General features: G+C 45.3%; 1 protein-coding gene across 1 annotated transcript; it reads left to right on the forward strand.

Moving 5' to 3' along the window:
• Positions 1–6,812: 6,812 nt before the first annotated feature.
• On the forward strand, positions 6,813–13,971 carry slc45a4b (solute carrier family 45 member 4b). The gene is made up of 7 exons (XM_062992440.1): positions 6,813–7,265; positions 8,184–8,372; positions 8,584–8,763; positions 10,545–11,596; positions 11,678–11,777; positions 13,011–13,222; positions 13,312–13,971. The coding sequence occupies exons 1-7, from the start codon at positions 7,019–7,021 to the stop codon at positions 13,585–13,587; spliced, it is 2,256 nt and encodes a 751-aa protein (XP_062848510.1). The 5' UTR covers positions 6,813–7,018; the 3' UTR covers positions 13,588–13,971.
• Positions 13,972–14,257: the final 286 nt, after the last annotated feature.

Below are 14,257 nucleotides of genomic sequence, written 5' to 3' on the forward strand. Positions count from 1 at the left end.
CCCATAAGGATGTTTGGGAAACCTGTTAATGCGTCCATGGTCCCGTGGAGCTGCAGCTATTTTACTCATGTAAAATAATGAGGTTGTTTTTGACACTTATGCACTGAAAATAACACAAATATATTATAAACACACTGAAATACAGTTAAAAACAGGATACAATAAAAGCTGCACTTTAGCTTTACTTCTTTATTGTTTCCTTACGCTTCTTAATGGTGGAGATGCTCGATCTTGGAATACCGTATTCCATTCAGTACCGGCGCATTCACATGAGAAGCGGCACAATGGCTTTTGCGCTGGATTTGCCGGTGCACAAAGCTTAACATGACTTACTGTACTAAAACGAGTGAGGAATGTGATTAGTGGAGGAACTTATGAGCAGTAATAATGAAGAGAAGTTTAGTGCTCCTGTCTCCTTCTTTTATTACATTAAACCACGTTAAGCTTTATTTTGAACCAGCAGCGTTTTAGACTCTGGGAGAAGCTGATTCTGATTCTCATAATTTCTCAGAAGCTCGAGCTGTAACACAAGTTTAAAAGTGAAACAGGGAGGAAAATCCAGATAAACACAGATACATACACAGCTTTCAGACTGGATCTGACGGTTATTCGACACAAATGCAGATTCGTCTCATATTCACACTTTGATGACGTTTTACTGCACCGCTCAAGCCGAGCGCTGAACAAAGCTGCTGTTCATTGTTAATTTGAAATTAAATAAATACATTTTTTAAAACAAGAAGCTGAATATGTTGAATTTAAGGTCTGTTTATTAGGATTTTAACGTCATGTTTTACACTTTGGTTACATTCATGACAGGAACAGTAGTTACTCATTACACAAGATTCATCAGTTCACAAGGTTATATCACACACAGTCATGGACAATTTTGTGTCTCCAATTCACCTCACTTGCACGTCTTTGGACTGTGGGAGGAAACCGGAGCCCCCGGAGGAAACCCACGCAGACACGGGGAGAACATGCAAACTCCACACAGAAAGGACCCGCAGCGCCCCACCTGGGAATCGAACCCAGGACATTCTCGCTGTGAGGCGACAGTGCTACCCACCGTGCCACCCAGTGCCCAAACATGATTATTTAAATACAGCTCATACTGTATGTACCCAAGAATTGAGACTCAAAGTAAGATCAACCAAGTGGTTCAGCAGACCATTAAAGGGTTCAACAAAAACAGAAGGCGCATTTGATCAAAAACCTTATAAAAATAATAAGAATAACACATTTGACAGCCATTAAGCATAGGGAATTGTTATTATTAATATTATTATTATTTGTTGTTGTAATTCATTGTTTATTAATTAGCTTATAGCCTGAATTAGCTTAAATCAGACTAGTTTCTACACCTGGACGATGATCTAAAACATCATAAGTTCAGCTATTTAACAGTTGTCTAGAACATATTTACTTTGTTATTTTGCACGTTTACATATCTGTAATAACAAGTTCATTTTATTTAGCGTGTTAGTGTGTAATTTGATCCTTTAAACTTGACTAAACATGTTGAATGTTTCTCCGCCTGCCTGTCGGTGAAAGGTAGTACCGTATTTAAGGGAAACGGGGATTTTGAGAGCCGAGTGCCTGGCAACCCGCCGTACACAAAAGACTAGTGGAGCTTTTAGAGCTGATGTGGACGAAATGAGTTTGATCGGCTGGTAAGATATTAAACATTTATTTACAACAATCGTGTCTAATTCTGTTTTATCAACGAGAATGTGATTTATTTGAGAGGAAGATATATTAAAAAGCGTGTTAGTTTGACACGACACCTGAGTGAGGAACGTCAGGTTAGCTGTGTAGCTTAGCGTATAGGAAACAACAATCCGACTGTACAAGCTGTACAGTTTTAACACAGCAGCTAGCTCGTTAAATAACCTTAACTTACCCATAGTTAGTTTGCAAATTAACAGTATAACCTTGCAACCTGACATTCATTACAAATGCTGTTGTGTAACTTCTTAATTAAAGTGTAATTTTCCGCAGCAGGTTCATAACTGTGTTCTAATATGAGCAGTTTAGATAAACAGGTTAGTGGCTAAATTGCTAACGAGCGAACCGAGGCAGCTAAACAGTAAACAAAACTAGATTCAGTCTGGTATTGTCTGATTAGTATTAATAATTTAAACACGATACGTTTAAAATAAAACTTCTATTTCTAAAGATTCTATTTCTCAGAGGTTAAGGGTTAATAACAGACTTGAGTTGCTCAGGACCTTATTACACTTGTCGAGGGGGTCTGTGTTCTCGAAGCTACTGATTTCTGCAGCTCTCTATTTTACAAATGTAACTTTAATACATCAGTAGTTTCATGTTTTCTTAAAAAATCTACTGAAACAAACAATTTACAGGCCTGTTTTTTTGTATTTGATGGCTCTACAAGTGTCATTCAACAAGTGAAATTGGCAGAAATTCCTTTTTTTTTTCTAATGGATGACATAAATAGGGCTAGTTTGACTACACTCATTAGATTAGATTAGATTAGATAGGCTGTTATTATCCCACTGGGGGGAATTTGCAATGTTACATCAACTTTCAGGAATAAAAAGCTCTGAAAAGTGTTTAAATTAGGGCTTTAATCAAGTTTCAACAAGTGAAATTGGCAGAAATTATCTTCCTTTTTTTCCCCTCATGGATTATATAAATAGGGCTAGTTTGACTACACTCATTAGATTAGATTAGATTAGATTAGATTAGATAAGATGGCCTGTTACATCAACTTTCAGGAATAAAGAGCTATGAAAAGTGTTTATACATATATTAAAAAATTAGAAATGTAAGAACTATAGAAAGATATAAGAGGCGGGTAGCACTGTCGCCTCACAGCAAGCAGGTCATGGGTTCCATCCCCAGATGGGCCGGTACAGGTCCTTTCTGTCCGGAATTTGCATGTTCTCCCCGTGTCTGAGTGGGTTTCCTCCGGGAGCTCCGGTTTCCCTCCACAGTGCAAAGACGTGCAAGTGAGGTGAATTAGAGACACTAAATTGTCCATGACTGTGTTTGATATAAACTTGTGAACTGATGAATCTAACGTTTCTGTCATGAATGTAAACAAAGTGTGTAAAACTTGACGTTAAAATCCTAATAAATAAATAAATACATTGGCAGGAATTCCTGTTTTTTTCTGGTATAACATAAATAGGGATAGTTTGACTGCACTCAGCAGTGTCTGAAAGATGCAGTACATGGAGGAAAGCCAGGTCTGTGCACAGGTTTTTAAAAAAATCAGGTATGTCAGAGTAAAAAGTACATGTAACTAGCACAAGGAGACTGGTACATTTCAACACCTCATTACTTATCTTAAAAAAATAAGCATATGGGTTTTAAAAGTCTGTCTGTCTATCTGTTCCTGAGTGAGTCAAATTTAAAACCTTTTGTTTGACACAATGACTGTATATCCGGCTTGCGTAAGTCTCTCTGTGCCAAGGTGAGCTCCTTTGCTTCATTCACTATTTGTTTTTTCGTCACTGCACAATTACACTACATTTTTATTAATAATATAATAATATTTTAAGTTGTGCTGGTACCAGTTATATTTTACACAGCTGTTAGTGAACGAGCAAGGTGAAGGTCCTATTTGCAGGTTTGTATCTCATGCTGTGTAGGTTACAACCCCTGATTTACCACAAAAACAGCATTTTTTGCATGGGTTTGTTCTTAATGAAGCAGTTTAAGCAGGTTGGGTGTCTGCACCCACACACACACACACTTTACCCCAATTTCCTTCACCCCCAGAGATCAGAAATTGAAATTAGCAATTACATTTTCTAAAGTATCGTTATTCCGTGTCGGCCTTTTGAAGTCTCTGTTTCTTTACATGATACGGTGAAACCTCTTTGCCACAGTCAGTAAGACTCGGTGGGCGGCACTGTCGCCTCACTGCAAGTAGGTCCTGGGTTCGATCCCCGGGCGGGGCGGTCCGGGTCCTTTCTGTGTGGAGTTTGCATGTTCTCCCCGTGTCCGCGTGGGTTTCCTCTGGGCGTTTGGTGTCGGCCTTTTAAAGCCTCTGTTTCTCTACGTGACACAGTGGTCTCAGTAAGAAGACTGAGCTGGCCTGAGCCTTTTCAAGTTCACGTGGAATGTACTAAACCATCAATTCCCTACCAGTAAACCAACATTCCGTCACGTAGGGTGGTCAAAGATCCATCAAGATTTCTTTCAGAAGCTTTGAAGTGTGACTGATCACTGTGAGAAGAGATTAGGGACATATAACCAGATATTAGATGTTTTACTTGTATATTTGTGATCCAGCACATGCTGTCGTTCCTTCTGAGGACGTAAAGAAACTCAAATTTGGTATTGTTTTGGGCATATTAGCTCACTTTATTCTATGTAAACTTTGAACATTTTACTTTTTTGTTCAGGGTGGATTAATTTAAAAATATGCTCATAAACCAAGAGTCGGATAAGTGCAAATCATTAATGCGATCATGGAGTTAAAGACACGCTGTTGGTCCCCCTTTTGCTGCCAAAACAGCCCGGCAACTGAGATGCCCTGTGTATTCTGACACCTTTCTATCAGAACCAGCATGAACCTCTTCAGCAGTTTGAGCTACAGCAGCTCGTCTGTTGGATCGGACCACACGGGCATCAATGAGTCTTGTCGCCGGTTTACCACTGTTCCATCCTTGGACCACTCTTGATAGATACTGACCACTGCAGACCGGGACACACCCCACAAGAGCTGCAGTTTTGGAGATGCTCTGACCCAGTCGTCTAGCCATCACAATTTAACCCTCGTCAAACTCGCCCATTTTTCCTGCTTCTAACATCAACTTTGAGGATAAAATGTTCGCCTGCTGCCTGATATATCCCCCCCCACTAACAGGTGCCGTGATGAAGAGATAATCAGTGTTATTCACTTCACCTGTCAGCGGTCATAATGTTATGCCTGATCTGTGTGTTGCATAATGATTAATGTGTTTAATTGTTGTCTTTACATAAACAGCCCTCATGAAAAGCTTTTTGTTGTTTTACAGCTGTCTTTGGCTTCAGGTGAAAGACAAGGTGATGACAGGCCAAGGTAAGTTCCTCCCTTCGCACATGCTCAGTTGAACAGGCCTGATGAAGACAGCTGAGCTCAAATACGATGAGGAATAAAATCTGAAAGTGGTTTGTTAGGGCGTGTTGCATTTACCTAAAACAGTTTGTTGTAATTCCTTGGAAGGTGTTTGTGAGGGAATCTGATATGATTGAAATCTGTGGCTGTAACGGGTTTTAGTTTAGGTGAGAATACTTATGTCCATATTATCACATTCTCAAGCGCTCCATATTAAACGGAGTGCAGCACGTGTTTATGGCGTCCGTACACAAAGCAAAGTGCTTAAACTTATAGCAGAAATGAAATAGTTAGATGTAGCCACGTCTCATTAAGTCTGACGTACGGTAACGACAGAATGAGCCCAGATTCTAACCTCCACATTCACTCAACACTTACTTCACATTCTAAGTGATGTAAACACAGTGGTGAGTGTTACGGCGCATTCACATGAGAAGCTTTTATTACCGCGGCGGTCGAACTGAACTCGCTAAGGAATACGGTATCCCAAGATCTCTTTGATTAAGAAGCTTAATGAAACAATATAGACGTGCGACACGGTGCTAGTGCTGCTGTGGTACCATCAAAGCTTTACACAGTGAACAAACCAGCTTTTAGTTTTGTGCCAGTTTTTTTTTATTTTTTATAAATTTTTACCCCTTTTTCTCCCCTTTTAGCGCATCCAATTGTTCAATTAGCATCGTGCTTCCTCTCTGTCTATGCCGAACCCTGCCCTGACGGAGGTGATTGAAGCTAACCCGTATCCCCTCCGAAACACGAGCAGCAGCCAGATGCATCTTTGCCACCCACACATTGACGAGTTTGGCGCCACCTAGCGTTGCATGTGGAGAGACACACCCTAAGGGCACCCTCTCCCATCTCTGTGTAAGCGCCTCCAATCAGCCGGCAGAGAACGCAATCGCGTTCTGACAGAGAGAGACCCACATCTGGTTCTTTGTCCCACCCCCCACATGAGCAACCGGCCAATCGTTGCTCATATAGCCACTCAGCTTCTAACCGGTAAAGCAAGGCTGGATTCGATACCACGTTCTCAGAATCCAGCCCTGGTTGCAGCGCGTTTCTTTTTACCGCTGCGCCACCTGAGCGGCTTGTGCCAGTTTTAAGTATCACCAAACTTTGGATGATTTGGGTCGTGGAAAACTTTGAGCTTTTATTTGAAAGCTCTACAATCGGCCTCTGACCGCTGCAGACGGTGTTTTTTAAGACTGACCTTAATGCCACCAACCAGTGACTGGACCAGATACGATTTAGATCATGCACACAGCAGGTAGTGCTGAGGGAATCATATGAACGCTTATATGAATGGAAACGCTGTAGAAATTAAAATGGATCATTTATAAACATATCGCGGCAGCCCTAGTTCATACGTAGTTAGGAGGGATGTTTAATAAATCATTTATTATATAATTAATTATTTTGTTGTTAGAGACCTGTGGCACTCGGATATGTGTGAGATTCACAAATCATTTGTAAACGTTTCCACATGTTTGCCAGGTGAAGATCAGGTATTTTAAATGATTACCACTGATGATTGACCTTTGGTATTCCCTGGCATACTTTGGCATACTTCTTGCATAATGACTTTTTTCCTCCCCTCACGTCTAGATCTTAACGAATCCCTCTCCGGTGATATCTGTGTCGGCCTTCCTCAACTTCTCTCGCTCTTTAAGACACAGGGAGACATGACTTTTTGTGGATTTATATCACATCTATGGATTTGTACCAACCACAGTAGGTGGTAAAGCTTTCAGCAGTAATATATGGAGCAGCATGACTTCTGCCTTAACTGCTGGTTAATCAGAAGCTCTGCTCGAATGTGGTCGAATGCACCTGGATTATGAAAGATCTCCGCGGATGTTATAAGAGCAGACGAGGACGTCGGGTTTGTTTATCGTGGACAGGAAATAGAGCTTCGTCGTCGGGTCGAGCCATAGGCGGATCGGTATGGTGCTGAAGAACGTGGATTCGGAGGCTGTACAAGTGCTACACGTGGCTCTAGAGCCCGGGATGGGTCAGAGTGGCAAAATGAACGAGGAGAAGAAGCTGGACGTTTCAGAAGAATCATCTAGTCGGAGTTCTGAGGGTTTCATTCCCAAGCGACTGTGGGTTCTGCATGGAACCATCATGTTTGGCCGTGAGTTCTGCTACGCGATGGAAACGGCTCTGGTCACGCCTGTGCTGCTACAGATAGGTAGGTGGCTGTTACAATGGGAAGCAGTATCATCGATTGATAGTGTGTAGTGTCTCACTGTCCATTTTATCAGCTCCACTTACCACATAGAAGCACTTTGTAGTTCTACAATTACTGACTGTAGTCCACCTGTTTCTCTGCATGCTTTGTTACCCCCTTTCATGCTGTTCTTCAATGGTCAGGACCCCCACAGGACCACCACAGAGCAGGTATTATTTAGGTGGTGGATCATTCTCAGCACTGCAGTGACACTGACATGGTGGTGGTGTGTTAGTGTGTGTTGTGCTGGTATTAGTGGATGACACAGCCATGCTGCTGGAGTTTTTAAACACCTCACTGTCACTGCTGGACTGAGAATAGCCCACCAACCAAAAATATCCAGCCAACAGCGCCCCGTGGGCAGCGTCCTGTGACCACTGATGAAGGTCTAGAAGATGACCGACTCAAACAGCAGCAATAGATGAGCGATCGTCTCTGACTTTCCATCCACAAGGTGGACCGACTAGGTAGGAGTGTCTAATAGAGTGGACAGTGAGTGGACACGGTATTTAAAAACTCCAGCAGCGCTGCTGTGTCTGATCCGCTCATACCAGCACAACACACACTAACACACCACCACCATGTCAGTGTTACTGCAGTGCTGAGAATGATCCACCACCTAAATAATACCTGCTCTGTGGTGGTCCTGTGGGGGTCCTGACCATTGAAGAACAGCATGAAAGGGGGTAACAAAGCATGCAGAGAAACAGGTGGACTACAGTCAGTAATTGTAGAACTACAAAGTGCTTCTATATGGTAAGTGGAGCTGATAAAATGGACAGTGAGTGTAGAAACAAGGAGGTGGTTTTAATGTTATGGCTGATCGGTGTATTATATAGTTAAGTTTATAAGTAAATCTCACATTCTTGTTTTTTTCAGGTCTTCCAGAGCAGTACTACAGTCTAACGTGGTTCCTTAGCCCAATTTTGGGTTTAATCCTCTCTCCTCTGATCGGCTCAGCCAGTGATCAGTGTACCCTGAAATGGGGTCGGAGAAGGCCCTTCATTCTGGCTCTCGGTGTCGGAGTGCTGATGGGTGTGGCACTTTTTCTCAATGGATCTGTCGTGGGTAAGGGTTATCTTTTAACGCTTGTCGCTTCGCTTTGGTTATCAGGTTATTGCAGGCGAGAATGAGGTCTCCTCTAATATCTGTCGTTTGCACGTACGATGTCTAATTCAGAACTTTTAAAACCTAAGCAGACAAGAACATGTGACCTGTTCTGTTATGTATATATACAGTATATACTTCTAACATGTCTGTATTTGTGCACGTGCTGAAGGTCTGGCTGTTGGAGATTTTCCCGGTAACCAGCCCATCGGGATCGTCCTGACAGTGCTGGGCGTGGTGGTGCTGGACTTCTGTCTGGACGCTTTAGATGGACCGATCAGGTCGTACTTGCTGGACGTGGCTGATGTAGAAGAGCAGGACATGGCTCTCAATATTCATGCCTTTGCAGCAGGTAATGTGCATACAGCAACAATATGCGTGAGTGATTAGTACGACAGCGATGGATGCATGTCAGTAAGAGCTGCAGGCTTGTATTCGTGCCGCGCCTTAACCGAACAGTAGGAGTCGCTGTTGCAGCAGCAGGAAGTTTAACATTTGGCCTTTCCTTACTTTGATCTCCTTTGGCGATAATCGAACGAACAGGCCGCTCAGGCGGCGCAGCGGTAAAACACACGCTGGAACAACAGAGCTGGGATCTCGAATACATCGTATCGAGTCTCGGCTCTACCTGCCGACTGGGCCGAGCGGCCACATGAACAGCGGTCGGCCTGTTGTTCAGATATGGGTGGGATATTAAAAATCTAGATAGGGACTCCATCATAACTAACGCAATTACGACCTCTGCTGGCTGATTGATGGCGCCTGCGCAGAGATGAGAAGAGAGTGCTCTCGGGGCAGGGTGTGTCTCTCCGTACACAACGCTGAGCTGCACTGCACTCGTCAAAGTGTAGGTGACAAGATGCGTACGGCTGCTGCCCACGTGTCGGAGGGGGCGTGGGTTCGCTTCGTTCTCCTCAATCAGAGCGGGGATCGGCACTGGTGGAGAGGAAGCGTGACGCAATCGGGCGATTGAACGCGCTAAAAGGGAGAAAATGCATAAAGAAAATTATATATATATATATTAGGGATGCATCAATACCATTTTTTCCCAGCCGAGTACGAGTGCATGTATTTTTGTACTTGCCGATACCGATACCTATTTAGAATACCGTTTTTTTTTTTTAAACAAAAACACACGTGAGAAGTGACGAGAAGTTTAATGATACCACGTCCAAAAACGCACGTCAACAAGTAGCGAGCGATCAAAGTGTTTGTGCGCTGACGTGATGAAATCAAGGAGGAAAAATAAATGAATCTGAGTGGATTTGGCAACACGAGCAGCACGGATCGTTCTGTAGTGAGTTGGAGGTTAATAAATATTTTTGCAATGTTGGTGTTTTGTCGTTATGTTTTGTAGAGAACGATCAGGTCAGAAATACTGTAAAACGTGTGTGTGTGTGTGCTGATGTATTCTGATATAAACTATATTATCCCCCTGTCCCACCTGTTTACACTCCTCTCCTGCGTTTCCCCTCACACCGTATCCTGCGTTCTCATTGGCTGTTCGACGTGTCACTCATTCCCAGTCGCACATCTCAGATCAGATATCTGACGTGCTAGAAAACTCGAGCGCTCGGCGAGCCGGTCGGATCGAGTCGTCGGATAGTTCACACTTAGCGATCGAGAGCCGAGTTTCGAACGCCGAGTCGCTCCCGAGCCGGCAAATCTAGCGCCGACCAGTCGCCGAGCGAAAATCAGGGCAAAAGTCGTGTAGTGTGAACCGGGCATAACGCAGCGACGTGCACTAGGCTCACGGTATCGGACGTTTAGTATCGGAGCCTCGTTTGCGAGTACGAGTACGAGTTAATGAGCGCGGTATCGGGATAATACCCGACACCAGTATCGGTACTCGCGCGTCTCTAATATTTATATAAAAAAAAATACACTCTATGTAAACACACACATCAAACATTGTCAGCACACGACACCACAGAAAAGTCGTTATTGCCGTATGGTTGCTAGGGCGCCCCGTAGTATATACGCTACACAAATCGTTAAACACAACCGTTACATTTTAAATTTTGCATATTGCACAGGAGACGTCTCATTTCACAGTCCGTGACATGATTAGGTAGGGCCTTAGCGAAAAGCCCGAGTGAAAACCCTAACCCTGTGGTGTCATTGCATTTCCAGGATTAGGAGGCGCTATGGGCTACATGTTCGGAGGAATGGACTGGACGAACACCTTCTTGGGTCATGCCTTTAAGGCCCAAGAGCAAGTGCTCTTCTTCTTCGCGTCCATCGTCTTTATCATTTCAGTTGCACTTCATCTTTTTAGCATCAAGGAGCATCCGTACGACCCCCGTCGGCAGAAGTCGCATGACGGCGAGGAGTCCGAGAGCTCCTCGTCCGTCGAGCTGAACAGGGGCCTTTCGTGCCCTCGCCCGGGGCCTCGGCTGGACCTCATTAGCGAGGAGGGTGATTTTCAGTTTTACGATGACGATCAGTCTGAGCGAGAGATCCAAATGGACTTCCTGAACGTGCGGAGTAAAAGCGACTCGGCCCTCGCCGTACCGGACACCACCATCAAGCTTGATCTGGACCTGGATCTCGATGGGTATTTTCTCCACAATGTGGAGAACTTTAGATCCGAGATGCCATTTAAAAATTGCCATGACGGTGCTTGCCAGGCCAGTCAGAGCTCCGTCCTCCACCTCGAAGTGGATCCAAACAATAAAGACGGATTCTTTGCCTCTACCAAAGTCATCGCTGGTGACCTTGCTGGTAACGGCAACCCGGCGTCTCTCACCGTGGCTCCAACGAATCAGCAGCACAGATCTTGCCTCCGTCACTCCAACGTGGCGGTGCGTCGCAGACACCCTTCCTTCTTCCGCCAACCTTCCTTTACCTTCACCTACCACGGGCGGATGGGCTTCCAGCGGCCACGTCGACGCCCCATCGAGTCGTCGCGGAGCTTGAACGACCTCGACGCGTTGGCGAAACACCAGGCGCGGCGCAGGATGCAGCACAGCGGCAGCACGTCCACCGAGACCGAAGACGACGGGAGCGAGGACGGAGGGCAAGGCGGCACGACCGTGAAGCTCATGTGGTTGTCCATGCTGAAGATGCCGCCGCATCTCTGGCGCCTGTGCGTGTGCCACCTCCTCACTTGGTTTTCCATCATCTCTCAGGCCGTTTTCTACACTGACTTCATGGGGCAAGTCATCTTCGAAGGGGACCCGATGGTACCAGACGCTTTATTTTATATAAAAGAGTTCATATTTTAAAAACAGATGGCAACATTAATGTCATTTATTTCTATATAGGCTGCTACCAATACAACCGATCTTCAGAACTACCATAAGGGAGTGCAGATGGGTTGTTGGGGACTCGTCGTCTATGCTTTTACTTCTGCTATCTGCTCAGGTAGGTTTTACAATGCTCGCAAGATCTTAAATCCATAAGAAGGGTTAAAACAGTGAGGACGTCAAGTCCAAATGATATAAAAGACTGGAATGTGGTAAAAACCTATATATAATGTATCATGTGTACATAGTATAGATACAGAGATCACCACTTTCTGAGCCATATGAGGGTTTGTACAGTAGGTAGGATGCAAAGAAAAGCAGAAAGGTGAATTTTCTGAACTGTATTTTTGTATCTAATCAAAGACGACACAAAGACGAAATATTTCATGTTTTTAATTCGACGTGTAGCGGTGGGTCACGCGCCGTGAGTAACGCGTGAATGCAGCTCTGCATATGCAGGAAGAAAATATCTCAGCATGGTAGAACAATACTGTGGCTCAAAAGCCACTACCAAAAAAGGGGATACGTGTAAATAAATAAGGGGTCCAAAACAATAAAAAACAAAGTGCCAGACAAATGGGACGAAAACCTCTGCAGCCCGCAATGAAGACAGTGGATAGAATAGGGATAGAGCAGTACTGAGAGCCACAATATGATCGGCTGCTCTGGCCGTCTGCGACTGCCCAGTTATCAGATAAAAAAGAAAGAAAGGGGAACCCTAAACACAAGCCGGGGGGCAGTGCATGAGCGTCAACCTTACAGAATGATGCAGCCAGCACGTAAGCACACAGAAACAGGGACTAAAGTAAAAACCTAATGGTATTTAAATACCATTAGTGGGAGAAACAGCCACTCTTCTGCCAAGGCTGCTCACAAGACTTTGTATAGCATTTGTGTAAGAGCCTCAGTTGATGTTCCAGTTCATTCCAGAGCTGTTGAGTGGGGCTGAGGTCAGGGCTCTGTGCAGGACACTGGAGTATATATCATCTAAGCTATCATCTAAGCCAACAGTAGCAGCCTGGCAGTGGTGGGGCTTGAACCAGCGACCTTTCCATTACTAGTCCAGTACCTTTAACACTAGGCTACTACTGACCCGAAATTAGGCTCTGCTACCGGTCAACTGGGCGCCATCTAGCGGGCACGATTGGCAGTGCAGACAGAATTGGGTGAAGAGACCGGACCAATAAAGTGGGTGGTGTCGTCAATGGCTGTGCAAGGACCCTGATTCACACCTGAGGCTCCTCCACTTCTGCACAGGCGGAAAAGAAGGGGTCAAGGGACCGCGCACGCGGTGGAGGGGGCGTGGGGCAGTGGAAGACGGGAGAAATAATTTTTTTTTTCCTGTTCAAAGCTGTCCTTCAGAAGTACCTGGACAACTATGACTTAAGCATTAAGATCATCTACATGCTGGGCACCTTTGGCTTTGCGGTGGGCACGGCGGTGATGGCCATCTTCCCGAACATCTACGTTGCCATGGTGATGATAAGCAGCATGGGAATCGTCTCCATGAGTATATCGTACTGTCCGTACGCTCTGCTGGGGCAGTACCACGAAATCAAAGAGGTATTATTATTTTATCCAGTTGGTCTGAGTTTGAATGTATTGATAATTGCTCATCGACGATATTTACTGGGGGGGGTTTTCCGTTACAGTACATTCTTCACAGTCCGGGTAAATCTCGCCGAGGGTTCGGCATCGACTGCGCCATCCTGACCTGCCAGGTTTACATCTCTCAGATCCTGGTGGCGTCGGCTCTCGGCGCGGTGGTGAAGGCCGTGGGCACGGTACGGGTCATCCCTATGGTGGCCTCCGGGGGGTCTTTCCTCGGCTTCATCACCGCTGCTTTGCTGGTCATCTACCCCGACACCCCTGAGGAGGAGGACGACGACGAAGAGGAGCGGTCCCCAAGTACAGCTTCAGCTTCGTAATGAAAAACAAAACTTGGTTACATCCCGCATGGTGTTAAATGCTTAAAACAACAGTGCAAAGGTGAAAATTAGGTGTAGTTTAGAATAAACTACCAATCCCAGGTTGCACCACTGCAAATCCGTCTTGATCATAATAAAATCAAGGCAGCCGGAGGGGGAATATTAAAGAAATGGTGCCCAAACTTTTGCATTCTTCCACCTCCAGTATTTATTTGAAACTGATTGGTACAGAAACATTATTACTGAGCCGCTCAGGTGGCGCAGCGGTAAAAGACACGCGCTGCAACCAGGGCTGGATTTCGAAGGAGCGTCGTTTCGAATCCAGCTCTGCCTTCACGGTCGAGGCTGGGCGGCTACGGACAACGATTGGCCTGTTGTCCGGGTGGGGGGGCGGGACTTGAGACCGGAGGGGATGCTCTCTCAGGAACGGGGCGGTTGCGCCCTCTGCTGGCTGGTCGGTGGCGCCTGTATGGAGACGGGAGGGGGTGCGGCGGAGTGTGTGATCCTCCGTGCACAGTACTCTGCCACGCTACACTCGTCAAGTGTGGGTGATAAGACGGTCGATTGGCTGTGCACATTTCGGAGGAGGCGTGGAACGGCCTCGTCGGCCCCGATCAGGAGCAGGAATCCGCACTAATGAGAGGAGGATAGATGGAGGATGATAGATGGG

The sequence above is a fragment of the Trichomycterus rosablanca genome, chromosome 3 (genome assembly GCF_030014385.1).
Source record: "Trichomycterus rosablanca isolate fTriRos1 chromosome 3, fTriRos1.hap1, whole genome shotgun sequence".
Classification (NCBI taxonomy): Eukaryota; Metazoa; Chordata; class Actinopteri; order Siluriformes; family Trichomycteridae; genus Trichomycterus; species Trichomycterus rosablanca.

Coding starts and splice junctions, on each gene's coding strand:
- slc45a4b (XM_062992440.1), top strand. CDS start 7,019: ATGGTGCTGAAGAACGTGGATTCGGAGGCTGTACAAGTGCTACACGTG. Junction 8,373..8,583: donor TCTCAATGGATCTGTCGTGG/GTAAGGGTTATC, acceptor CACGTGCTGAAG/GTCTGGCTGTTGGAGATTTT. Junction 13,223..13,311: donor AGTACCACGAAATCAAAGAG/GTATTATTATTT, acceptor TTTCCGTTACAG/TACATTCTTCACAGTCCGGG.